The 27,298-nt window shown below is 48.4% G+C and overlaps 1 protein-coding gene across 12 annotated transcripts in view; it reads right to left on the bottom strand.

Annotated features, from left to right (window-relative positions):
- BCAS3 (BCAS3 microtubule associated cell migration factor) overlaps positions 1 to 27,298 on the bottom strand; it is a 631,049-nt gene that overhangs the window by 496,252 nt on the left and 107,499 nt on the right. For all 12 annotated transcript variants that reach the window (XM_077311257.1, XM_077311251.1, XM_077311253.1 and 9 more), the window contains exons 10-12: positions 25,554 to 25,630; positions 22,344 to 22,427; positions 6,513 to 6,683 (exon numbers count right to left, since the gene is read on the bottom strand). In XM_077311257.1, coding sequence (XP_077167372.1) covers positions 6,513 to 6,683; positions 22,344 to 22,427; positions 25,554 to 25,630 — 332 coding nt within the window. The remainder of the gene's footprint in view (positions 1 to 6,512; positions 6,684 to 22,343; positions 22,428 to 25,553; positions 25,631 to 27,298) is intronic.

Consider the following 27,298-nt stretch of genomic DNA (forward strand, 5'->3'; position numbering starts at 1 on the left):
GAAGAAGAAGAAGAAGAAGAAGAAGAAGAAGAAGAAGAAGAAGAAGAAGAAAGCATAAAGCTTTCAACAGCTCAAGCTCCCAAATTCCATATGCAAAATCTTATACTCCAAAAATCTTGTTGGTATCTAAGGTGTGGACTTGAATCTAGCTGTTCTACTGTAGGCCCATACAACTTCCTTCTGAAACTATCCAATATAAGTAGTGGATCAACAGAAGAGTTGGTTCTTATATGCCACTTTCCCTTTCCTCTCCCCACCACAAACACCCTGTGAGGTGGTGAGGCTGAGAGAGCCCTGATATCACTGCTCGGTCAGAACAGCTTTCTCAGTGCCATGGCGAGCCCAAGGTCACCCAGCTGGCTGCAGTTGGAGGAGGAGCGCGGAATCAAACTCGGCTCGCCAGATTAGAAGTCTGCACTCCTAACCACGACACCAAGCTGGCTCTTGAGAGGGAAACCTGCAGGAACCAGTAAGGCAGAAGTATTACTTCAGCAGTAGCATTGCTTCCTTTTACAAAAAGAACACTGCGACATTCTGAGGCCCACCCCAGGTACCGCCAAAGTATTAAATGGTTAATTTCAGTGGTGTTTCTGAATCCCAAGAGGCAGCCGTACGACTGCCGCAGTGTTATTTCTGGCTTAAGAGGATCCGAGAACAGAGTCTGTACCTCTGTCTACGGTTTATTTTGGGGGCTTCAGACAGAATGGGAACCCTCAGCTTAGCCATAATATCTTATTTATATTTCAGCATGTACTTGAATAACTCCAGCGCCATCCATTTTTTTTGCACAAAAAAAAAGGGGGGGGGGGGAGAAAAAAAAACACAAAAAGTAAGCCAAGTTTTTCATAGTATCCATTAAGTAGTCTAACTCAGGATTACTGCGAAGATCACAGGCCAAGTTCATTAAAGACAAAAAATCCTCTAAATCATATATAAGGCAACTTGAAAACCTAAGATAAATCATTTTATTGCTAAAGCTATTGCAAGAGGAGTCTGGAAGCAGACACCGAGCGTCAGAAATAATGACTACATTTTTTTTTAAAGGGCTTCATGAGACATTTATGAACTAGAATTTCTCCCTCTCTCTTTTTCTGGCATTACACAAAAAGCCGAGAGAATATTTTCCAGGAAAAGAATAATAAACCCCAAATGGACTAACTACCTTATTCTAAGAGAACTGAACCTTGTAAAAACTTAAGTGAAATATTTGGTAATTTTCCCCCTCCTTTCTCTGTTATTTTGTCTTTAACTCAGAGTGGCCTCAAAGGCCAAATGAACAACTGCCCTTGTTCTTACTCTTAGGCAAAAGTATTTCTTTGAACTGGTTTCTGAAAAAAATAATTTTTAAAAATCGATTTAAAGCTCAAGCATCAGTTGTTATTTGTGCAAACTGAGTATGCATGGGGGGGGGATTAAAACACAGGGCTGTTTAGCCTAGAACAGGGGTAGTCAAACTGCGGCCCTCCAGATGTCCATGGACTACAATTCCCACGAGCCCCTGCCAGCATTCGCTGGCAGGGGCTCCTGGAAATTGTAGTCCATGGACATCTGGAGGGCCGCAGTTTGACTACCCCTGGCCTAGGAGAATGGCAAGTCAAGGGGACACATGATAATAAAGGTTTATAAAATTACAGATGGAGTGGAGAGATGGGACATGGAGAAACTTCCACGGAAACTGAAGGGTGAGAGATTCAGGACAGACAAAATGGAGCATTTCTTTACATAGGGCATAACTGATTTGTGGAATTCACTGCCACAGGATATAGTCACGGCTGCCAACGGGAATGAGGCCTGGTGTATCCATGGCTACTAATCAAATGGAAACCTGCCCCCTCTGGTACCAGACAGAAAAAGAGAGAACCTGTCCCAGGCTACCAAAATCAGTTAAACAATATATAATCTCTATTTTAATGATAAATGAAACAACCAGAACGGACTCTAGATTTTGTTCCGTTTTCAAAGTAGACCTTTCATCGGTGGTTGTTTCCTCCTGCGGTTTTGAAACTTATCTTAGAAGTTTTCAAAATTTCAACCAACTCCAAGCTGTAATCAAAATTCTATGCGTATAATAGCGGCCTTCATCTCGCAGGTATGGGAGAGCTTTGTCCATCCACTTTGAAAACGGAACAAAATCGAGAGTCTGTTCTGGCTGGCTCATTTATCGTTAATCATTAAAACAGAGATTATATAAATTTATTGTTAACTGATTTTGCTAGCCTGGGACAGGTTCTCTCTTTTTCTGTTAGGATATTTATTTAGAAGCGCCTGTTTTTTTGTGTTGCCCTCCAGTACCAGAGGCATTATTCTTCCTTATATCAGAGGCAGGATGATGTTCTTGCCATCTTCCTGATCGTGGGCTTCCTAGAGGTGGCTGGTTGTGAACAGAAGGCTGGACTTGGTGGGCCTTTGGCCTGCTCTCGCACAGCTCTGCTTATGTTCACAGAATTACCAGCGGAAGCCAAGCCCTAGCCGAGCAAAGCTGTGCTGAGAAACTGACCCTCAAGCCTGCATTGCGACTTGCCTGGCTGTCTACGGCGAGCAAGGATTCCCTTATGTTCAACATGTCCTTCCTCTAATGAGCTCAGTGGGGGGGTTGGACATTCATTTCCCACGTCCGCTGGATCTTCACAGAAGGTTGCCAACTCTGGAGGGAGTAATTCCTGGAGATGTGTGGAGTCTATGGAGGGAAGGTTTTGGAGTTTTGGAGATGGGAAGGGACTCCAAAGGAGCCGTTCCCTCCAGGAGAACTGGTCTCTGTAGTTTTCCTGGAGGTGGTGATGGTGGTGATGACGACGATGAAGATGAAGAAAAGTCTTTTTTTTTAATCCAACTTTTCACTACCTGGAGTCTCAAAGCAGCTGACAATCACCTTCCCTTCCTTTCCCCAAAATAGACACCCTGTGAGGGAGGTGGGGATGAGAGAGCTCTGTCAGAACAGGTCTATCAGGACTGGGGAATCCAACCCATCTTGCCAGATTAGGGCCACTACTCGTAATCATGACACCAAGCTAGCTCTCTTTCTTCTCACATTTAGCTTACAGTCCACAAGTAGCCCCAAAGATCTCGTTCGCATAAGAACATCAGAGGAGCACTGGATCAGACCTGTGGACCATCTTGTTCAGATGTTGGGGTACTTGTGGACTGTAAGCTAAATATGAGCATGCAGTGTGATGAGGCAGTGAAAAAGGTAAATGCAGTCTTGGACTGTATCCACAGAGGCATCACATCAAAATTGCAAGATGTCCTAGTCCCACTGTACACCACATTGGTCAGACCCCACCTGGAGTCCTGTGTGCAGTTCTGGAGGCCTCCCTTCAAACAGGACATGGACAAAATTGAGAGGCTTCAGAGGAGAGTGACAAGGATAATCCAGGGCCTGGGGACCTAGGGGGAAAGCTGAGGGACTTGGGAATGTTCAGCCTCGAGAAGAGGAGATCGAGAGGAGACATGATGGCTTTCTTTAAATATCTGAAAGATTGTCACTTGGAGGAGAGCAGGTAGTGGTTCCTGTTGGAAGCAGAGAATAGAACCTGTGGTTATAGGCAGAACGGTAATAGCTAGATTTCAGGAAAAACATTTTTCACAGTCAGAGTAGTTCAGCAGTAGAATCGGCTGCCTAAAGAGGTGGTGAACTCACTGGCAGTCTTCAAGTAGTGGCTGGACAGCTGCTTATCATGGAAGCTTAAGGCTGGTCCTGCATTGAGCAGGGGCTGGACTAGATGGCCTGCATGGCCACTTCCAGCTTGATGCTTCTATAGTAATGCCTTAACATGGTGGAAAGTGTTGCCTAGTCACGGCCAACAAATGGTAACCCCTTAAGGTTTCCAAGGCAAGAGACATCTAGACCCCAGACTTCCTTGGTGGTCTCCCAGCCAAGTTCTAACCAGGGTGGACCCCACTGAGCTTCCAAGATCTGATGTGATCAGGCTAGCCTGGGCCATCCAGGTCGGAGCATCATGCTGTGGTATATATATCTTCAGCCCAACACAGCACAAGCCCCAACTTGCTATTACAAAGCAACAGAATGTTGTGCCCAGACAGCAAGATTTACAAATCAGACATTCAAAGAAAGGCAAGACGGCTGATGGTTCTTTGGTATGAAGCATGCCAAGTGCACCAGTGCAAAACTAGTTCTGTCTATGAGCTGTTGGAGGGCTCACACTTGCCCAAAGCCTCTGACCGGTTGACTCTTCTGAGCACTTCCTGGATCGCTAACGGGATAGCCGAGTCGAGCAACGAGGTCTGCTGGGAGCCAGTAAGTCTTCCCAGCAGTTGCTCCAAGCCCTTGGGTCCCTCTCCACTGCAGGGTCGTCGCCACAGTCAGGCTGCCCCTGCATTACGAGTGGTCGGTGCAAATCAACATCAGCATCAACCCAACTGAAAGATGAGGCAGATTGACACTTGGCACTTGGCACTGTCAAAAATGTCACTTGCACGAAGGCTCTCCCACCACACATGAGCTGGCTCACATTCATTCCCAATTAGCCCTTCCTGTTTGGAGAAAGCCACACCGCCCACAAATCATCTTAGCCTCCATTCCCCCTTCCCCAAGCTCAGTCTGCAAAGAAAAGAAATTGTAGTCCATGGACACCCCCTTTCCTTCCTTCCTTCCTTCCTTCCTTCCTTCCTTCCTTCCTTCCTTCCTTCCTTCCTTCCTTCCTTCCTTCCTTCCTTCCTTCCTTCCTTCCTTCCTTCCTTCCTTCCTTCCTTCCTTCCTTCACCCCCTTTCCTTCCTTCCTTCCTTCCTTCCTTCCTTCCTTCCTTCCTTCCTTCCTTCCTTCCTTCATTCATTCATTCATTCATTCATTCATTCATTCAATTTGTATACCACCCTACCATGAGGCTCAGTGTGGTTCACATGAAATGTTGAGGAACTATACATGATGCTTGATACAACAGATCTGCCACCCAAAAATGTGAACACTGTGACAGGTTTCTCACCCATCCCATTAGCGTTCAGCTGTTTGTACCAAAATCAGAGTTCTGTCCATCCCTACCAGTAGCAGCCAATGATATAAAACGAGAATGGGAAGATGAACTGCTTGAGATCCCAGCATGGATATGTCTGCCTGATGGGGAAAGAGTGGCAAACTCAAGGCAGGACCGCTGTTGTCAGCAGCATCTCAAATGGAGGGTCTCATCTACCGGTGCCCTCAGCGCAGTGATTTTTCTATATCATATGGCTCAGGGCGGTTTACATACAACATCACACGGGGATACATGGAACGAATCAACATACAATGTAGTCAAATACAACAATAACAATCCAACAGTGGTTCCAAACAACACAACTTTAGTGACCCCAACAACAATAAAATAACAGGAACAGAAACTTAGCTAAACCCCCTAGATGGGTCAGATTGGTTCAAGCCATGGAGGGGAAGTCTGAGGGGGGACCTGTGGTCGGTCTCAGACAAATGCCTGGTGGAGGAGCTCCCTTTTGCCGGTCCTGCGGAACTGTGAGAGTTTGGACAGAGCCCTGATCTCTTCAGAGAGCTCGTTCCACCAGGTGGGGCCCAATACGGAAAAAGCTCTGGCCTTTGTTGAGGACCGACGTGCTTGTTTGGGGCCAGGGATCACCAGCCAGTTGGTGGTGGCGGAGCATTATGCTCTTTTGGGGGTACAGGTGGAGAGACGGTCTCTCAGGTACTCTGTGCTAGACAACCCTGGAGTCCTTCTGAAGCTTGTCAGTGGGCTTCCATGATGGGACCAGTAATGACTGACCAGCATCTCAGGAAGCCTGCTTTTCTGTCACCGACAACTTTCTTCTGTCCGGAGTATCAAAGAGCACTCATAAAAGCCCCGCTAACTTCATTAACTTGGTGACCTGCAGTGTACCCTTGGACCTCTCCAGACCCCTACGGGCAACTGCTTCAAGATTTATCGATGTATACTTCGAGGGAAAGACTACAACTGTACTTTCCCAGCCAAAGACCAATAGGACAGAACATTAGTCAACGGGAGCCACAAGACGTAATAAGGCTCGAAATGAGACCTCCTTAAGAAGCTTGGGGAATGGAAATGCAGACCCCTACGGGCAGCCTTTTTCAACCTTTTGACTGTGGAGGAACCCTGAAATACTTTTCAGGCTTTGAGAAGCCCCAGAGCCCAGCAAGAAGTGATGTCAACTGGCCACACCTCCCCACCATGCCTGAAGAGGACTGGGTGCAGGGAAGAAAGGAAGTGGTCTGAGGTCGGCATAGGCGTCCAGGCCCCACTCCCTTTCCCAGGCATGGTGACCACATGAGAACGCCACCTGCAAGTTAATGGAGCCATCTGGGTCCCTGCTTTCCTGGCCATGCTGAGTGGCCAAGCCCATTAAGACAGGATATAGCATTAAGGCTAGGGAGCCCTGGGTGGGAATCCTACCCTAGGGGCGTCATGCCAAGCATGGGGGGCGGGGCGTTCTTGGGCAGACAAATCAATGAAGAAAAAGGGATCTAAGCAAAGAGAGTTTCCATACCCCTCGGTTTAGTGCACAGTTTTTCATTCCTCCGGAAAGCGGGTCTTACCTGCCCTTCCCCAACCGTCTCCGTATCGATCACGGTGACAATTCCAGGCACCAAGGGGCTGCGGCGTGGATTGCTGTGAGCCAAGATCTCTTCTTCTGTGGCTCCCGAGGGAAGAGTCCCCGTCAGCTGGGTCACAACTTTCCCAACCATGGTAAGTCCGGTTTTTATGGTCTAGGGAAGGAGGGAAAGGACAATCAACTGAAAACTCATTCTTTGTTGCAAACCACTGCACTGGGTTCGGCCCCTTGCCATCCTCAAACTGATGAAGTAAAGCCCACTTCCAGGGACACTTGACAGCTGCAGACAGTTCCTGTTGAAGAACTGCCCCAAACCGGGAGTAGACAGATATAATTATGAAAATTCAACCGTACATACCAAACGTGAATGGCTTGTTTGCAGAATACTCTCCCCCACCCCCTTTTGCTGGGTCATATCACATTTGCAGCCTAAGGCAGGGGTAGTCAAACTGCGGCCCTCCAGATGTCCATGGACTACAATTCCCAGGAGCCCCTGCCAGCGTTCGCTGGCAGGGGCTCCTGGGAATTGGAGTCCATGGACATCTGGAGGGCCGCAGTTTGACTACCCCTGGCCTAAGGTGTAGCAGACAGCTGTGTTTTACAGTCAAAAGAAGGACAGAAACCTGTGTCTCCTGTAGACATAACCTCAGAGCCATCCAGGATGCAAAACCAGATTTTAAACCATTTCGCCTTACCACAATCTCCTCCAATATTTCACAGAGCCAAAAAGACATTAAAGCATTGCAAGCCCATATTTCTCTTAACTGATCTTAACTTGGCTGGTCTTGCTCTAAAACTCTTTCAACATTACACACACCGACAGCCAAGCCCTGGAGCCCCGACACCACCCAAGCGTTCCCAACACCAACCCTCTTCCAAGGACACACTGAAAGAGCTCCTCTAGGGATGGCATAAGCCAGGCCAAAGGAAAGGCACAAGGGAAGTAGACCATACATTGAACATGAGTAAGCAGTGTGACTCGGTGGCGAAAAAAGGCAAATGGGATTTTGGGCTGTATCAAATGGAGTGTCATGTCCAGATCACGGGAGGTGATGGTACCACTTTACTCTGCTCTGGTTCGGCCTCACTTGGAGTCCTGTGTTCAGTTTTGGGCAGCCCAGTTGAAGAGGGATGTAGACAAACTGGAGCATGTCCAGAGAAGGGCAACAAAGATGGTGAGGGGTTTGGAGACCAAGACAAATGAAGAAAGGTTGGGGATGCTTGGTCTGTTTAGCCTGGAGAGGAGACGGCTGAGAGGGGATCTGATAACCATCTTCAAGTATTTAAAAGGCTGCCATACAGAGGATGGAGCAGAGTTGTTCTCTCTTGCCCCGGAGGGAAGGACCAGATCCAGAAGAAGTTCCTGACAGTGAGAGCGGTTTCTCAGTGGAACAGGCTTCCTCGGGAGGTGGTGGGTTCTCCATCTTTGGAGATTTTTAAACAGAGGCTGGATAGCCAACTGACAGAGAGGCTGATTCTGTGAAGGTCCAAGGGGCTGGCAGGTTACAGTGGATGAGCGATAGGGATGTGAGTGTCCTGCATAGTGCAGGGGGTTGGACTAGATGACCCAGGAGGTCCCTTCCAACTCTATGATTCTATGATTCTATGGGGGAACTGGCCCAGGAATGGATGAATGACCTCCCAGTTCAGACTCAGAAAAGGCTAGGGCTGGGGGAAAGGAAAGGATCAGTTCAGATCATGGACTGGAGCAGAAGCCACAAATCAATGGCAACTGCTTTGTTTAGTGCTAAAAACTCAAACTGCAGTGATTAGAAAACACATTAGTGTTCATCAATTAGCAGCCGAGCGTTCGCTTGAATTATTCATGGGAAATGACTGACACACCAGAGTCTGTTAGTGTTTGTCAGGAAAACCTCTGAAGGGCCAACAGAATCAGGCGCCAGTGTGTATTGACGGCGCCAATCCAGCCAGGAAGCCCAATTAACCTCTGAGATGCCTCCGTGGATGTACTTGCAACCATTAATGCTAATGGAGATTCTGAAGAAAGAAAGAAAGAAAGAAAGAAAGAAAGAAAGAAAGAAAGAAAGAAAGAAAGAAAGAAAGAAAGAAAGAAAGAAAGAAAGAAAGAAAGAAAGAAAGAAAGAAAGAAAGAAAGAAAGAAAGAAAGAAAGAAAGAAAGAAAGAAAGAAAGAAAGAAAGAAAGAAAGAAAGAAAGAAAGAAAGAAGCCAAGCCTTTGTCAAAGGAATTTTTTTGTGTAACGGCCTCTCTTAGCGATGGACATATCCTGTTATTTGTGTCTTAGTCTCCCCTCTCACACCCCCTATGTCCTTCTTAAATTCCCCACAACAAATGGGAAGAAACAAACTCCTTAAACAACTGGCATGCTTACAACTTCAGGGGAGGGATATGCAGCAAGCAAGAGAGATGTTTTAGGCTTAGCCTCCATGGACCTATTGATCTGATTAGTTGTCAGCTTATGTTCATATATGCCAGGATGTGGGAAGCTGCAACAAAATCTAGACCAAGAAGTAGAGTTGGCTGCTCTGGGCTAGGAAACACCTGAAGATTTTTTTTTTTGGGGGGGGGGTAGAACCAGGGAAGGGACGGGAAGGACCTCTGCAGGGTCTAATGCCATAGAGTCCACCCTCAAGAGCAGCCATTTCCTCCAGAGGAACTAATCTTGGTTGTCTAGGCCAGAGGTTAACTGTAACCATGGAAGATCTTCAGGTACCACATAGAGGTTGGCAAACCTGCCAAGGAGGGGGTGTGATCCAGGTAGGGGGCAGCCAAGTAAAGGGGAATGCTAAAACAGAAGCTGCAGTGCACTGAGGGAAACATCTTGCCCTGCTAACTAGGGAAGGCCAGAAAGTATGGCTCTTAGGGCCAACATAAGGCATGGCCAACGAAGAGGCTTCATACTGCTGGCCCATGGAAGGTGCCAATGCTGATGACCCCCGTTCCCTTCCACTCTCTGACGTCCAAGCCTGTGCAATGCATTATTATGGCTGTGAGCCAATCTGGGGCTGGAAATTCTGGGTGGGGACTTCCAGATTCATGGAGGTGAGGTGTGCTGGCCACAACTGCCTCTCTAAGAGAAAGTTGTCACTTTGGTTATTCGCACTTCCGCAGCACTGACCTCCGCCACATGGTCTACATATTGGCTGACAAGCATTCCGATGCCTTGGGCGCAGAAGAGTGGGGCCTTCTCCCACACGTTCCTCAGCTCAGAGGGGGAGGTGCTGCTCTACACCCAGCCCCCCATGGGTGTAAAGTGCCATCAGATGCAGCGGCAAGGCAAGTGGTGGCTGGCCATCACCTTCCTCTGCAGAGCCTTCCTTGGTGGTCTGTGGTCTGAGTACTATCCCTGCTCCACTTCTGAGATCTGATGAGCCAGGGTTCCACCATGCCTGTCCAACCTATTAGAGAGAAGGTAACATGAAGGCACAGAGCCTTGCTTTTGCCACTTGGCAGAAGTCTCTTTCTTTTAGTTTACACATGAGGATGCACACTCAGGATTGCACCTTGGGTCTTGGACAGGGTGGTGGTTCTTGACTACTTGATTTTTAATTGTGAGCTCCACTTCTGGAATTATTATGATATACTAGATTAAAAGCCCATTTTCTATTTAAATAAAATGGGTGCTAGATGACTTCTCCACCCCCCCAACTCCCAAAGGCTTCTGTGTGGCCGGGGACAGTGTGGGGCAGATCAGTGAGGTGGCCGCGCCATCCGTGGGGCCGCAGAAGCCTTTCTCCTCCTCCCCCCTCCGGACTGCAGAAGGCTTCTGCGGGGCCGGGGTTGGATTTGTCGAAGTCGGCCTACCTTGGGTCTCCGCTCGCGGCTCTTGAGTGGGCGGGAGCTACGGGGACGGTGGGTCGCGGCCAGCTCTGAGGCGGGCAGCATTGTGCTGCGGCGTGGCGGCGGCCCAGCCGCGGCGGCCCAGCTGCAGTGCTGGCGGCAGCGGCCAAGCCGTGGCGTTGGCGGCGGAGCGTCTCGGCGGGGGTGTCTTCGGCCTCATGGCTTCAGGCAGGCGGTCGTCGGGAAGCAGCGAGCGGTAAGTCGTGGTGTGGGTGTGGGAAGGGGGCGGGTGGAAGCTGCGGATGGACGATCGTGGTCGGTGTGGGAAGGGCGTGCACTGGTGCAGCAGGGGACGGAGGGTCGGGGTCGGTGTGCGACGCAGGCGGGCAGCGGTGTGCAGGGAGGGGGGGTGGGGTAGTGGCAAGTCCCGTCGGCGTCCGAGGGCACTCGATGGGCAGAGGGAAAGTAGTTTTCCCGGAGCCTAGAGGCGTGGGGCAAGGGTCCTCCCTGGCGGCCATCCGGCAAGGATGGCGGCTCGGGAGGACTGTAGAATTGGCGGTGCAGCGTTCGGGAGATGGACCAAGTTGCCAATAGGGAGGCCCACTTTGCGCGCCTCCCAACTGGCCACTTGGCCCTAGATTGGCACTCTGAGTTTTTATCCTGGACAGGGCCCGCCCTAACTCCTCCCCAACAGCCCTTAGCCTTTTATTTAATCCGCTCCACAGGAGCGGATTAAAGATATTATTGGGAGCTTCACATGTATGATTCTTATGCCACCAACCAGGCCTTATTCTAATACTGTAATATTATATCATCATATATATCAGCATATATTTTAACCACTGATGAAGACCCTCTGGGCTGAAAGACGTTTTGTTTAATGGTTAAGAGCAGCGGCTTCTAATCTGGTGAGTTGGGTTTGATTCCCTATTCTTCCATATCCCGACAGCTGGGCTCGTCACAGCCCTGATAGTGCTGTTCTCATACAGCAGGAATATCAGGGCTCTCTCAGCCCCACCTCCCTCACAGGGTGTCTGATGTGGGGAGATGAAAGGGAAGGCGAATGTAAGCCGGTTTGAAACTTCTTCGGGTAGAGAAAAGCTGCATATAAGAACCAACTCTTCTTCTTCTTCAGTAATCTCAGGGCTCTCTCAGCCCCACCTCCCTCATAGGGTGTCTGTTAGAGGGGGGGAGGAAGGGGAAGGGCACATACCCCCATATGGGACAGACATTTGGAAATGAAGTTAGACAGATAAAACAATAGATGGCACCTTAAAAAGCTAGTAAATTTACTGTGACCGAAAGTGTTCCTCAACCAAAGCAAGCAAATGTGTGTATGCACCAGGGGCTCAAGAAAGCTTCTGCCACAATAAATATGCTAGACTTCCGGGTGCTGCGTAACTCTGCTGCCAGTTTGAATGTACTCAACTAACCCTCTAGAACCGGTAAGACCAGTGGTTCTCAACCTGGGAGTCGTGGCCCCTTTGGGGGGTCAGACAACCCTTTCACAGGGGTCACAGCAGGGCAAGCAGCTTGGCCAGGAGTGAGGGGGGGGGGCGCCATCCACAAATCAGCCTTGCGGGGTAGATTGAGACAGAGCGTTTGTCTGTCTGGAGCCGCAGAAAAGAGCGAGATGGGCATGGTGGGACAAGAGGCAGATCTGAACTGAGAAACCCCAGAAAAGAAACCCAATTTACATGCAATCATGAACAATGGATCTTCACGCCATGGGTCAGTTTCGGTTTAATCTCTGTGGAAGAACACTTGCATAATTTTATGGTTGGGGGTCACCTTAACATGAGGGACTGGATTAAAGGTTGAGAACCACTGGGTAAGACATCATAAGCAGTCCAGGACAGGATAAGGGGCTCTCCGTTTACTTCCACACTCTACCAAAATAAGAGCAATTAAAGAACAGCAACTGCAGCTCCAACTCCCTCCCACAATTCGTTGTTATGCATTTTCCCAGTTTTTCAGTGACATTTCCTTGATACGAACAGGAGCCACACTAAGCCATGAATGCGCATGGGCTTTTGAGGGTAAGAACTCCCCAAGGGATGGGACCCCCAGGGCCACGTTTGGCCACCTCTGACTCTGCTGCCCTAGAGGGCCTCCAGAGTCTGGCCCCAGAGAGAGAGGAACTGCTCAGAAGAAGAAGAAAAAAACACGCCTTTTCAAAGCACACGACCCTATCCCAAAGGCTTAGGGTAGAAGCTAGCTAAGAAGAAAGGGGCTCCATCTGTAATGCCTGAGCAGTACGGCCTCCTAAGGAGAAAATGTGTGCATGGGGGGGGGGGAGAATAAAACGTTTCCTATCCGCACAAACAAACCCACACTAACCATCTGACAAGACATTAATCACTGCCGTTTTCTAATCCGCAAGCGATTAAACAAACGTCTGTAATGGCCAGCAGACGCAATACTCCGGGCAGCAGGGAAGGAACTGCATTAAAAACGCATAGTAAATTTCACATAGAGAGAAATCATCTGATCAAAGAGCAGGCTAGAAAGACTGCCATTTAATTTATTGATGCCCGGGTAAGGCTCCCTGTCCGTGGGGGCATCCGAGCACATCGCAGTACGCCCAGGCCCACTAGGGCTCAGCTTTCTGCCACGACACTTTCAAAGGCATTCAGCGGCATGTGCCGTTAAATAGGATTTTTTTGTGGCGATTCACGTACCCCACCCCTGTCCAGCCCTTCCTTTAAAATGCTCAGAGCTACCTGGCAGGCTCCTCCCCTTCTTCCTGAGAAGCGGATTAGGCCAAGAGACAGAGATGGGCGCTTCTGGGTGCTGAACAGAAGCAGAGGCCCCTGTGCACATCCGTCTGGCAGCACAACTCTCAGACGGGCCAGACTGAATCAGCTGGGGGGAGGGGGCTCAAGAGAGGGGCTGTGGCTCAGGGGCAGAGCATCTGCTTGGCTTGCAGAAAGTCCCTGGCTCAATCCCTGGCATTTCAAGGTGAAGGATCAGGAGATAGGTGATGTGAACAACTTCTTCTGCCTAGCTCCCACCTGGTGGAACAAGCTCCCGGAAGAGCTACAGGCAATGTGGGGGCTTTTGGCATTATAAAAGAGCCTGCAAGACAGAGCTCTTCCGCCAGGTTTATGGATGAGGCCAGTCTCTCAGGGCATAGGTCTGCTGGGCCCCACCTAGGAAGACACCCGCCTCCAATTTTCTGACATCTCTGGTGGTGACCAGTTACTGTACTACTGTCCCCGCTAGTTGGGTGCACTGTTTAGGAAAGGGTTGTTTTTACTGCCAGGCTGCTAATCATTGTATTACTGTGTTTTAATTTGGTTTTTAATCTGGTTTTATTAGGGGGTTTGTATTGGAACCTATTTATAACCCGCCAGAAGCCGGTTCAGCAGGAGTGGCGGACAATAAGTCCAACTAAAAATAAAATAAAATAGCTGTTTCCAGCCAGGGTAGACAATACCGACTATGACGGACCAAGGCATCATGGGCGCCCTTGCGCTGATATGCGTGCCTGCTGATTCTAAGCCCATTAAAGCCCTGGTGTTTTGACAGAGAGAGGCAACCTTTGCAGTTCCAGCCACTGAACGATAACGTGGGCAAAAAGGTTTCTCAGCATTTTTAAGATATTCACCTTTACGATTGATTCAGCCACATCACAAATGTGAAACAGAAGACGTTTTGGGACATTAAAAGCAGAGTCTGTGCTTATCTAAGCAATAACAGCCAATGGCCACCAGACGACGTATCGGGTGGAGAGAGCAAGAGAACCCCCACCCCACTATGCGCTTTCTTCCCCCAAAAAACGGATGCCAATTTGACCCAGTCCATTAGTCCGTAAATGTCCCGACAAAGCCTCGATGCCCCTGATTGCCCTCCTGCTGTGTGCGCGTTTGCAAAAACTTCTTCAGCCATCTTTAACCTTTCCCATGCCATATCGGCTGTCCCCCTCCCCCCCATCCATTAGTGCTAATGGCTTTGCTCTCACTTTAGCTGTTAATGCTCATTAAGGAGTTCTCAGGTAACGAGAGAAAACAGATGCTCCAGCTTCGCCTTTGGCACTTGTTTTTCTGCTCAATCATTTGGCCAGCTGCACAGGGGTAGTCAAACTGCGGCCCTCCAGATGTCCATGGACTACAATTCCCAAGAACCCCTGCCAGCAAATGCTGGCAAATGCTGGCAGGAGCTCATGGGAACTGTAGTCCATGGACATCTGGAGGGCCGCAGTTTGACTACCCTGATTTAGAAAAAGGAAGGACCGATGCTATGAAGTGCTGCGAAGACCTGGGGATTGTCGTCAGAAGTGACAATACCACACCTCCACGGCCAGCATGAAACATCTTAAGATGCAACTTTTGACTGTTTCTGATGACATGATACTGGGTTGGGGGGAATGTGGACCTGAAGCACCCTTCCAAGGTCATTGGTCAAGCTTATTTTAAACTCAACTACATTGATCATTAAATAATTTTAATACAATTGCTTACAAAAATGAGAGCTGCTATTTTAGAAAAGCTATTTTCCCTTCTATTAGTGGTTAGAAAATTGGGCTAGGATCTGCATTGCTGTGGAATCTCGCTGAGGGACCTTAAGCCACCCCCTCTGCCTTGACCTAACCTATCATTGCTGTGAGGATAAAACAGAGAAGGGGAAGATCATGGTGTAAGCTGTTTTGGATTGACGACAAGTAAGAAATAGGAGTAACATCTACGTGGAAGAAGAAGTACAAGAACAAGAACAAGAAGAACAAGAATAAGAACAAGAAGTACTGCTACTGCTATTGCTACTACTACTACTAGTAGTAGTAGTTGTAGTAGTAGTTGTTGTTGTAGTATCTTTATACCCTGCTTTTCAACTACCCAAAGGAGTCTCAAAGTAGCTTACAAACACCTTTCCCTTCTTCCCACAACAGACATCTTGTGAGGTTGGTAGAACTACTCTGTGAGAACAGTCCTGAGAGAACTGTGAATGTCCCAAGGTCACCCAGCTGGCTGCATGTGGAGGAGTAGGGAATCCAACCTGGTTCTCCAGATCAAAGGCTGCCGCTATAACCACTATACCAAGATGGACCTCTGGTAGCTGGTAAGGTGACCTGGTTCTGGTCCCACCTCTGCTCCTATTGTGGTTTTAAATGTCCTCAAGACTCAAATCACCAACCATTCACACCACCAGAGGACAGAAGGGACTGCCAACAGAGCTGTTCTCTGCCACGGTGGGGCCGGCATAGAGGGACTTGGGGAAAGCTGTAGCTCCAGTGCAATGCAACGGGCATCCCTGTGCGCCTGGTCAGGCAAACTGCAAGGCAGTCCTGACATCTCTACATAATATCTATACTATCTTGATACCCATAAGACTCTCTTGCCAAGCCAGCTGCCTTGGTTCTGGCAGCAAGGCCCTGGACAAGGAGGACACCTAACGGCCCTCTAGGTTTGCCCTCTGCAGAAGTGTCTGTGCACGAGCACTGAACCTGGAGACAAAAAGAGGTGAGGCCCAGATAGAATCATTGTGCCAGGACTTGTAGATACACAAGCCAGCCTATTTCCAGGGCTGTGGCCACACATTGTTGGATACGCTGCTCTCTCATGGTACTGTACCAGTCAAATGCAACTGCAAGGGGTTGTCCACGCAGATAAATTCAGTAGCCAAGGGCTGACAACTGACAACTATGGGTGCAACTCAGGTCAAGGGGGCGGACAATCCCCACTCTGCCTTGGAAACTTGCTGGGTGACCTTAGGCCAGCCCCACGCTCACAGCCAAACCTATCTCGCAGGGTTGTTGTGAGAATAGCATGGAGGAGAGGTTAAGTTGCTGTTGGTCTCCACTGGCAAGAAAGGCAAGCTATACATGGAAGGAGAGAAATGACGCTTTGGGTTATTTGAGCTGGAGGTTCCAGAGAGCAGCCTTCCTCTCCCAGCCTCCAAGAATCCCCAGGGCAGAGGCTGGCCTGAAGCCACTGTGGGAGGTCAGGAGCGGGGCCCAGTCTTCTGACCTCTGCCCTAGCCCTTCTTGCCTGTTCTTCCGGAAAACCCATCTGCCCAAGGAAGAATCAGGTAACAAACCTCAAAAATAAGGTGACCAGATTTTAACATTGGTAAAGCGGGACACCATTGACGGGGGGGGGGGGGGGTGTTCTTGTTTAAAACGTTGGTCTATATGGAGCAACAAAAAGTTTCATAGAACGCACAGAACACAAAAATAGTATTGTAATATATATATTTTTAATTTCAACATAAGTACAATTTGCCAAGTGCCCCCAGATGTCCCTCCAAAAGTGGGACAACCTGGTCACCTTACTCGTGGTTTTAATAGAAGGAAAGCAGCTTTTAAAGTAAATTTAAAAATTGAACTTAAATTATATTGGGGAATGCTTACATTACTGTTCTTCTGTACACTTGTACTGATTGTTTTAAAACCTGTTGTGACCCGCCCTGAGCCGTCAAGGGAAGGACGGGTTATAAAAATATTATAATTATAATTACAATTATAATATCATTCCTTGCTGCGGCCTCCACTTTGTTTCTGCCCTGTTTCACTTGACCCCAGCACAGGCGTCACCTCTCCTGAAGAACCTCCCCCTCCCCGCAAACACATTCCGGGATGCCCTGTTTTGCCATCCCGGGTCAGCTTTCTCCACGAAGAATCCACCCCCACTTCTCCCTTGGCCAAAGGCCTTCAATTACTGTGTGGAAGCCCACAGGGCTGGATCCCAAGGTCGTCTGAGAAAATGATATATTTATGGGAAAGTTTGCTTCCCTTCCCCTCCCTTCCCTTGCAAGGGTTAAGAGGAGGGAATAAAGCAGAAGGCAGCTCCTTTAAAAGAAAGTAACACCTCCATTGATCAAAGGGGCAGAAGCTTGAAGCATTTCAGGCTGATAAGGGAGCTTATTTAAGCATGCTAAGACATATTGGTCTAGCTGGAGAGGGGGGGGACAGGAAGGGCAAAGGACAGGGGGGTGTTCAAAAGCACAAGGACCAGGGGTCCCCCAAGGCACTTGCCCCCAAAGCCCGGGAATCTCTCCCTGATGACTGTGCTTGGACATAAAGCCAGACACAGCAGTGACCACAAAGGGGGGAGGTGTATCTCATGTTACACTGGCCAGAAGGTACAGAATCTGCCATCATCAATAGCAGGGGTAGTCAAACTGTGCCCTCCAGATGTCCATGGACTACAATTCCCATGAGCCCCTGTCAGCAAACGCTGGCAGGGGCTCATGGGAATTGTCATCTGGAGGGCCGCAGTTTGACTACCCCGGTATAGAAATATGAATGAGTGAGTGAGTGAGTGAGTGAGTGAGTGAGTGAGTGAGTGAGTGAGTGAGTGAGTGAGTGAGTGAGTGAGTGAGTGGATGCATGCTTGGGACCACTGAGTGAGATTCTGGCCATGTGAGAACACCTGGTTGGTGTAATGGTTAGGAGTGCAGACTTCTAATCTGGCATGCCAGGTTCGATTCCCCACTCCCCCACAGGCAGCCAGCTGGGTGACCTTGGGCTCGCCACGGCACTGATAAAACTGTTCTGACTGAGCAGGAATATCAGGGCTCTCTGAGCCTCACCCACCCCACAGGGTGTCTGTGATGGGGAGAGGAAAGGGAAGGCGATTGTAAGCCGCTTTGAGACTCCTTTGGGTAGAGAAAAGCAGCATATAAGAACCAACTCTTCTTCCCCCTCCTCCTCCTCCTCCTCCTCCTCCTTCTTCTACCTCCCAGCCTAATATGAAGTTCAGACCCCTTCCCATATCCTTGCCAGTCAAATCGGGGGACAGGAAAGATCAGTCAGGACTACAATTAATATTTGACAAGGGTTCATCATTCCCAAAATCCAGCACTTAAAGCTTAATTTCGGGGAGGGGAGGGGGGATAGCTGAATAAAACACAAAGAGTAATGTTATTTATTCCAGTTTGAGCTTTCTTGAGTCATAGGTTGACTGCTCGCTTTCTCAGATGCAAAGGGCTTCATGGTAACAATGGCTCAGGTAAACAAAAGCAGGTGCTGTACTGCTGCCAGGAATCAAAGTGGCAGATCCTTCTTCCCTCCCTTGCTCTGACATCTGAACAGGCAGAGTCCATGCTAGTTTGCTGACGGACTTCCAGCCTCAGCGCATGCAAGACCCAAGGACGTGGGGCCGGCAGCAAAGGAAACCCGGTTCGACGTGTGAGTCTGACTCACAATAGGGCAGCCACCCCGGCCAGATGGTATTCTGGCCTACACCACCGTGAGGGTGGAATCACCAAACAAAATAAAATAAAAGTCCCATGACTCCTTAAAGACTAACGGCATTTATTTCAGTATCACCTTTGGTCACTTCTTTCTTCAGATGGGAAGGAAAATTATACAGAAAAACTTGAACAGAAATGCTGAGAGGGGGACACACCCTTGGAAATCTTCAGTGACCAGCTAGGATCTCTACATCCATATATTTAGCTTAAGGTGACCAGATTGTCCCACTTTTGGAGGGACATCTGGGGGCACCTGGCAAATTGTACTTATGTTGAAATTTAAATTTAAATACAATACTATTTTTGCATTCTATGTGTTCTATGAAAAAAAAATAGTTGCTCCATATAGACCAAACTTTTAATCAAGACCCCACCCCCCCCCCGATCAATGGTGTCCCGCTTTACCAATGTTAAAATCTGGTCACCTTAATTTAGCTGTTCACTTAATACTCCACCTGTCTCCTCGACGGGGATCCAAGAGCCAGTCGTGTGGTGGTTAAGAGCGGTGGCCTCTAATCTGGCCTCTAAGCTGGGTGACCTCGGGCCACTCACTGTTCTCCCAGAGCTCTCTCAGCCCACCTACCTCACAGGGTGTCTGTTGTGGGGAGAGGAAGGGGAGACGTTTGTAAGCCGCTTTCAGACTAATTGGGGTAGTAAAAGAAGTCAGCCTTCCTGACCTCCTCTGGCAGGCTATAAGTTTAGTTTGTGTATTTTAAACTCTTCTTCAAAACAGTTTATGTATTTTTCCTCTACTCCATTTTATCTGCACAACAGCCCTGTATGGAGCTCTGTTTGTGCAACTGGCCCAAGGTCACCCAGAAAGCGAACCACTGTACTACACTGCAGCTATACTATCCTAGCCAATCATCACCTTACACTGCCTCTCCCTTTATAGGAGACCACAAATGAGACGATCTGCAGTTAAAGACGCCATCTTCAAACCAGGAGGATGGATCCTGCAATCAGACATCCTTCTGCGTTCCCTTCCCCCAGCAACCCCTTCCAGCCCTAGGAAAGCCGGGTCTCAAGGTTGTGGGAGAGCCAATTACTCAGAGAGAGGAGAAGGGACCACACTGCTGCCTGCCCCCATTTCCAGAAGTCCCACAAGCACCCCTTTTGTGCAACCCCCTGACCCATATGACCCTACATGGATCCTGCAACCCTTGGAACTGACTTTCCCTGAGCGGAGGGGGGGAAGGGAGGCGCGGGAAAGATCGCCAATAATTAGAGCCTTCTGCTGATGGACCATGGGATCCAACTCATGGTTTCTGATGCTGCTGTGATGCATCCCAACCAACCATAATCAGGGGAGTTGGCCTGCATTGGGGCACTCCTGCTAACTATAGCTGCCTTAATTGAACCCCGGTTGTAGGCGATGCCTGTACGGTATCTAAGAATAAAGGTGACCTTGTTCTAATGACAATGAAATTAAGGGGGGAGACATATCACTTCTCCTTTCCAGTCACGGCAAAGGAATTCGTTACAGACCGCACAAGTTCAACAGGGTACTCGTGGGGCGGAGACCTACATCTGTCTCGAGCAAAGCAAAACCTGTGATTTTTCTCTCTGTCCAACCGCAGCTCTGCTGGCGTGGACACCCATTGTTACAAAACACACACTTCTTTTCTTTCCTGCCCCGTTGGTTCTGCAGAAGGAAATGGCATGACCTCTGCTTCCCTTCCCCTTGTGGGTTGCTTTGAGCCCCGGTTTTGGCGAGGGCTCTCTGGCACACCAAGCTAAAAACTGCCTTTGCAGGCGCTCTTAGAGCAGCAACCACCACACTGGTCTCACAAAGGGAGAGGCTGGCGAGAAAGCAGAGGCTGGAGGGAGAGCGCCAGGCTGCTGCAGGGAAGAGAATGCGCAGGGAGAGCTGGAGGGGTGCACACGCTCCACCGCAGCTTAGTCAGATTGCATTTAATTTTAAAAAAGAAAAGAAACACACACACACTAAATGTGTAGCCTGCCAGAGGAGGTCAGGGAGGCTCCCGCACTCCTGCTATTTGGAAAAATAAATAGAACTGTTCAGGTGGGCATTTCTCAAAGGAATAGGGCTGCTTTCATGCAGGGATGGGATTGTGAACTGTACTATAGCGTATCGTATGAATTATCTGCACGCTGTATGCATTTTCCTGCCCTCATAGAATCATAGAATAATAAGAGTTGGAAGGGACCTCATGGGTTATCTAGTCCAACCCCCTGCACTATGCAGGACTCTCACATCCCTATCACTCATCCACTGTCACCTGCCACCCCCTTGAGCCTTCACAGAATCAGCTGTAATGTTTTCTACTGTATTGTTTTCTACTTTTGTAATGCCATTTTCTTCATCGTTGGATGTTTTGTGTCTCATTTGTTTTGTGCTCGTTTCAGATTTCTGTAATTCTAGCCCTGCGATATTGCTTATCAGAGGTCATACTGACATTTACGATGTAACCCACCTGGAAACAGAGACAAAGGTGGTCTATGATAAATAAACTAATAAATGTCCGTAAAGTCAAAAGAGGACTGAGCAGGGTGGAGGTGGGGGAGAGCATGGCCTGAGGCCCTGAACAAGAAGCCTTAGGAACAAGGCTGTGGCTGGCAAATGCAAGTCATGTGACAAAAGCATCTTGGACAGTCCTGCTCTCAGTGTGGTCGATAAGCATATCTGACTCACTCAGGGGCAGGTTCATCGACGGGTATTAGCTCTGAGATGGCTGGATGAGTCCTCCATGCCCAGGATGAGTCCTTCCACCTCTGGATGGAAGCTGCCAGGAGTCAGCTGCAGAGGGAGGCTTCTATTGCCTCTAGTTAATCCCTTAGCTGCTTCCACTGATCTCCACAAGTCAAATGACTGATACAGGAGGAAAGGTGATCAATGCAGCTTGCCTCTAGTCTAGCACACATAACATGTAAATGCAAACATGCAAATGTTAGGGTGATTCACTGCCTGACGTTTTCAGACAGGTCACTGCAAAACCCGTTTGGAACGGAGAAGAAAAGTTGCAGGACCACTGGGGGGGGGAGGGGAGCCAGCAGACATGCTTACCCCACCCCCCAGTTGCTACACACCCCAGGAACGGCTTGTACCGACTTTCTCTGTGCAATCCCCCTTCAGGGACAAAGGCAGACCATGAAGAACAAGAAGCAGGGAGAAGCAAAGGAGCGGCACTTCTTAGGGCGGAGCAGACAGTGGAATGGACGGGATCAAGCTGGAGTGACCCAAGGTGGACTGAAATGCCTCCAATGACCAGCTCTTTAGGGTCTTCTCTACAGTGTGGCCTGCCTGGAGAATGCACAAGGCCTCTTCAGGATGTAGGGAAGAGTCGCCCGTTTAAAAAGCTCCAGCGACATTTGAAACAAGACACTTCTGGAAAGTAAAAGAACTAGCATCGGCGGAGAGGGAGAGGGGGCCTTATGCTCCGCGGTATTAATTTCCAACTTGTAGCGAGGCTTCTTTATGGTTCACAGGGACATATATTATTGCTATTGTTATATCTCAATTCATTAATCACCAAAGGCCAGCTTGCGGCGACTCACAACATAACACCAATAAAATTCAACATATAACCTAAGAAAAACCCAGTTTACAAAACAGATTGCGACCGAAAACACCCCAACGCTCTCCGGCCTTTGCCGAGAGAAGAGGATCCTGTGGCTTCCCTTTTGCTCCATGATGGAAGAAGCGCCAGATGTCAGCGCAACAACTATCTCTACCCTCTTTTCGCGGCCGCCTGCAGCGGCACGGTCCGTCCTGCCTTCTCTGACGACTTCCCGCTCGTTCCGATGCCTGCATGGATAGTGAACTCTGAAAGGACAGAAAGGAGAGGCTGCAAAGGCAGACTCTCGCTCCCCCTTCTGACGCCCAGAGGAGGCACTCACTTTGGCTGCACTGATCACTGTGGCCGTGTAGGACTGAACGTTGTCTCCACAGGCCCCACCGCGGGACTGATGGCACCGGATCAGCTGTGAGAAGGAAGGCAGGAAAAAAGGAAGGAAGGGAGCCAGTGAGTCACTCCTCGTCAATGGTACAGCAGTCTTTCTAACCCAGATGGACGTCTCTTGTGGGTGTGAGATTCTGCCCCCCTCCCCGATGCAAACTGCAAAACACAACAAAAAAAAACCCACCCCCAAAACCCAATAAGATGCTGTAACCATTTTTTTTTTCTCGTGAATAATCTTTTGGGTGCCACCCAGACTGTCTGTCATGTACTCCGCTTTCGGTTTTCAATTATAAGCTGCAGAGTCCCTTCGTGTTTATAAACTTTAAACCAGGGAGGTTTGGAAGACCGGGGTAGGGGAGAGAGGGTTGGCCACCTTCCTGCAAATAAATTTGAACAGATATAATCAAAGGCTTCGTGCCGCGGTCAATGCAACGCTGTTGACAAGTTAAGGATCTGGAAGCGGAATGTCAGAAGTATCCAGGCATCTTTGGGAGAGGAGGGAAATGACTCATTAAAAAGAAAAAAGAGGGTTTTGATGCCAAGAAGCTGAAGCCGAACATTGAGAAGACGTGGCCTGGTTATTGGAGGACCTGAGCGACAGTCCTCTGATTATCACGCCAGACTTGTCCTGGCTCTCACCCTGTCACCTGTCTGCTCTGTCACGGTTATTCTAGCGAAACCGTCTGTTTTCATGACAGGCTTCGAATGCATGCATGGGGGGGGGGGGGCATTGCAGAAAATCTCAGGCTAGGCGGCAAAGGAGATCTGCTTTTGGAAGTGCTGTAGTCCCATATTAGAGCATGTTTTGCTCGTGGAAAGGCCTCAAATTCAAACCCTTTTGAAAGAGCCAATGCCCGTTGGAATGGAACTGCACTACTGCAGTGAGCCTGTGGCCACCTTTCGGATTTAGACCCAGGGTGATGGGCACAAACACAAAAGGGCCATCTGAGAGACAGAGCCACACACTGAAAGGAAGCTCATGTGCAAGCAGAGCAACTGTTTCAAATACTCTGTGATAGAGGAGAGAGAGAGAGAATGCAATCTTGAGTTGTCCCAAAAGATGATGATGATGATGATGATGATGATGATGATGAGGAGGAGGAGGAGGAGGAGGAGGAGGAGGAGGAGGAGGAGGAGGAGGAGGAGGAGGAGGAGGAGGAGGAGGAGGAGGAGGAGGAGGAGGAGGAGGAGGAGGATGTTATCGGTTCAGTCGTGTCCAATCCTCGGCAATTCTATAGGAAAGTCTCCGCCATGCACCCCTGTCTCTGACTGCTTCTTTCAGTTGGTCCATGGTCATCTCTGTGTCGGCTTTGATCATGTCGAGCCAGCGGATCCTTTGGCGACCACGTTTCCTTTTGCCACTGACCATGCCGAGCATTCATGATTTTTCTAACAAGTTTGATCACATGATGTGTGCAAAGCAAGTGAGCTTTATCCGTAATATCTTCCCTTCTAATGACATAGTTGGTTTGCTCCTCTCTAAAACTATCTTGTTGGTAACTTTGGCTGTCCAGGGTATTTGCAGCATTCGTCTCCAACACTATAATTCGAAAGCATCTATTCTCCTCCTGTCTTCCTCCTTCAGGGTCCAGCTTTCACATCCGTAGGTTGTTATGGGAAAGACAACAGGGTTGACTAGCCAGAACTTTGTATTAATCCATACTCTTCCATATTTGGTTCATGCCTAACATTGCGTTCTGGTACAGAGGCATCACATCAAAATCATAAGCTGTTATAGCCTCGCTGTACACTGCTTTGCTCGGACCACCATGTCACTCCAAGCCCACATCTTCTTGCAAACTACAGAAGTCAACTGAAACAAAGCATACCTCTGTTTACGCATCCTATTACCTTTCTTTCCCTATATTTCCACTAAAATATAGCTTGAAATCCCCTTGCAGCAACAACCAGAGAGGTGTTGGGGTTTTTTGTTGTTTTGTTTTTGCTGTAAAGCAGAGTTCTCCAGCGTGGCACCCTCAAGCATTTCCCCTGGTATCCAGTTAATATTTCAGACCATTGTAAGGCAGGGCATGTTTCTCGCTGCCCTCTTTCAAATGAAATAGTTTCATGCAGCAGCCACAGCCCCTATAGGCTAAGCAGGACTGGAAGGCACCCACACTTTCCTTTGTCGGCATAGCATAACATAGCCTTCATTGATCTCAAGGCTGCTTTTGATACCATCCCAAGAAACCAATTGTGGGCCAAGCGGGCCAATTCATCCATTGATGAAAGGCTGCTTCATTTGATTGTCATGTTACATCAGGACACAAGATTGCAAGTGAGATTTAGTAATGAATCCAGTGAATACTCAGAAAGGTGTGAGACAAGGTTGTATTCTAGCCCCCTTTTTATTTAACTTCTATGTTGACTCCTTAATCAAATGCTTTCAGAACTCTGATACCCATGCCCCTAAGTTGGATGATAAGAAAATACCAATTCTCATGTATGCAGATGATGCTGTGATCCTTTCACAGACCAAAATTGGCCTGAAACACGCTCTGTTTATTTTGAGCCTTTGTCGGTATGTTGCCAACTCTGGGTTGGAAAATTCCTAGAGATTGTGGGGTGTAGCCTGTAGAAAGTGGGGTTTCTTGAGGAAAGGAACTTCAGTGGGGCGTAATGCGATAAAGCTCACCCTCCAAAACAGTCAGTTTTTCCATGGGAATTGATCTCTGTAGTCCAGAGATCAGATGGAATTCAGAGAGATCACCAGGCCCCATCTGGATGCTGGCAACCCTAGTGCAGTTCCATTTTTTCCTTCAGCCTATCCTTTATTATCCTTCATTTTATTCCCCTTTTTCATTTGTTCTCCCTCTCCCACCCCCACCCCCACCCCCACCCCCGGATTCTTTTTATTCCCTTTCTGTGATGCTTTTGCAAAATGAGGAGGGAGGTTTTGCATTTGACTCCACCACCCATGGTAGCCATTTGGGGGCACTTCTCACTGTTCCAAAGATGCCTCCCGGTTCAAAAAGGTTGTGGGACTCTTACTGTGATGACCCACGGTGCTATAATGAATCATGCCACCTAAAAAGATGTTTTGCAGGCCTGTCCCCATTGCCCTAGTTCCCTTGCTGTTCACAGAACTGCCCTGAATTGACAGTCCATCCTAATGGATTTGGAGGAGGTGGAACAAATAGTTTCTTACCTTGTTTTCGGCATAAGCAAGCCAACGGCTGCCCAGAGCTACGGGATTCATGTTTGGCCCCGGACAAGGGTAGCAACCTGAAAAATAGCCAAAGAGTAGCAGTGATAAAATGTTGGAGCCAATAAATATTGGAGTCAATAACCATGAATTCTATTGCCCACCAAGAAAAGAGATTGCGTGTCTGCTTGTATAACTTAAACTAGAGGCAAAGCCCACTGCACCCAGGAATACAACAGGCACTAGCACATACACCTGTGTTCTGCCCCCCCCCCCCGGCTGAATCTTGAGATCCAGTGTGGTGAAGTGGTTAAAGAGCAGTAGACTCTAATCTAAAGAGCTGGGTTTGAAAGCTGACTTCTCCATATGCAGCCAGCTGAGTTGACAACTTTCAGGTGGAGGCCTGGAGACCTTCAGGAATAACAACTGATATCCAAGGAAGAAGGAGAATTGATCAGGAAGGAAGGGAGGGAGGGAGGGAGGGAGGGAGGGAGGGAGGAAAGAAAGAAAGAAAGAAAGAAAGAAAGAAAGAAAGAAAGAAAGAAAGAAAGAAAGAAAGAAAGAAAGAAAGAAAGAAAGAAAGAAAGAAAGAAAGAAAGAAAGAAAGAGGGAGGGAGGGAGGGAGGGAGAAGAAAGAAAGAAAGAAAGAAAGAAAGAAAGAAAGAAAGAAAGAAAGAAAGAAAGAAAGAAAGAAAGAAAGAAAGAAAGAAAGAAAGAAAGAAAGAAAGAAAGAAAGAAAGAAAGAAAGAAAGAAAGAAAGAAAGAAAGAAAGAAAGAAAGAAAGAGGGAGGGAGGGAGGGAGGGAGGGAGGGAGGGAGGTTATGAAAGCGAGAGGGGGAAGGGAGAAGGAGAGAAGGAGAAAGGAAGAGAAAGGAGGGAGAAAGGATGAAAAAGAAAGAAAAAGAGAGAAAAGAGGGGAAGGAGGGAGAAAGGAAGGAAGGAAGGAAAAAGACAGAAAGGGGGAACGGAAGGAGAAAGGGGGAAAGAAGGGAAAGAATCTATAGTCAGGTAGAGGTTGAAGAAGAATTGGTTATTCTATGTTGCTTTTCTCTACGAAGGACTCTCAAAGCGGCTTACAGTCGATTCAACCCATACTGTGCACACTTTTAAAAGATGGCCATGGACACCATGACAGCACCACAGTCAGGCGGCAGAAAAACACTATCAGTTCAGTAAAATGTGCTGAGAGGAGAAGAAAACTTGCTCAAAGTTCCAGCACAGTCCAGGATAGAACAAAAGACAACCACCAGGGCTTAACTATGCAGCAGAAGCGGAATTAGCTAGCACCACTTCTTCCTCTCATGGCAGCAAAAAAAGGAACTGAGGAAAGGAGCATCCTGCCTTTGGTGGGAAAACTGATAACTGTGGGGTTTCTAACAGGTGGGATGACCCCTTTAAGAGCTTTTAGGCTAGTAAAAAACATTCCATAGCTAGCCTGCACAAGCGCAGTCCCCCAGTGTGGGGCTGCGTCAGCAGATGGAAGATGAATGAAGGGATCCAAACACACTATTTATGGGACCTTCTGGAAGCAAAGTATCTGCCCTATGACTGAGCGGTAGCCTCATAAAACGTTAGATTCTCCCACGGAACTGATCATTTTTGCCGAACGACAACAGTTTATAGAATCCCATGAGAACAAATAGAAACATTTTGCATACAGAAGTACACACAGACATAAAAGATCAAAGACCTTTCTTTCCCTCCTAAGAATCCCCCACCCTACAGCTAAATTCTCCCACCAAAATGGC

This window comes from Paroedura picta, chromosome 15, assembly GCF_049243985.1.
Source record: "Paroedura picta isolate Pp20150507F chromosome 15, Ppicta_v3.0, whole genome shotgun sequence".
NCBI lineage: Eukaryota > Metazoa > Chordata > Lepidosauria > Squamata > Gekkonidae > Paroedura > Paroedura picta.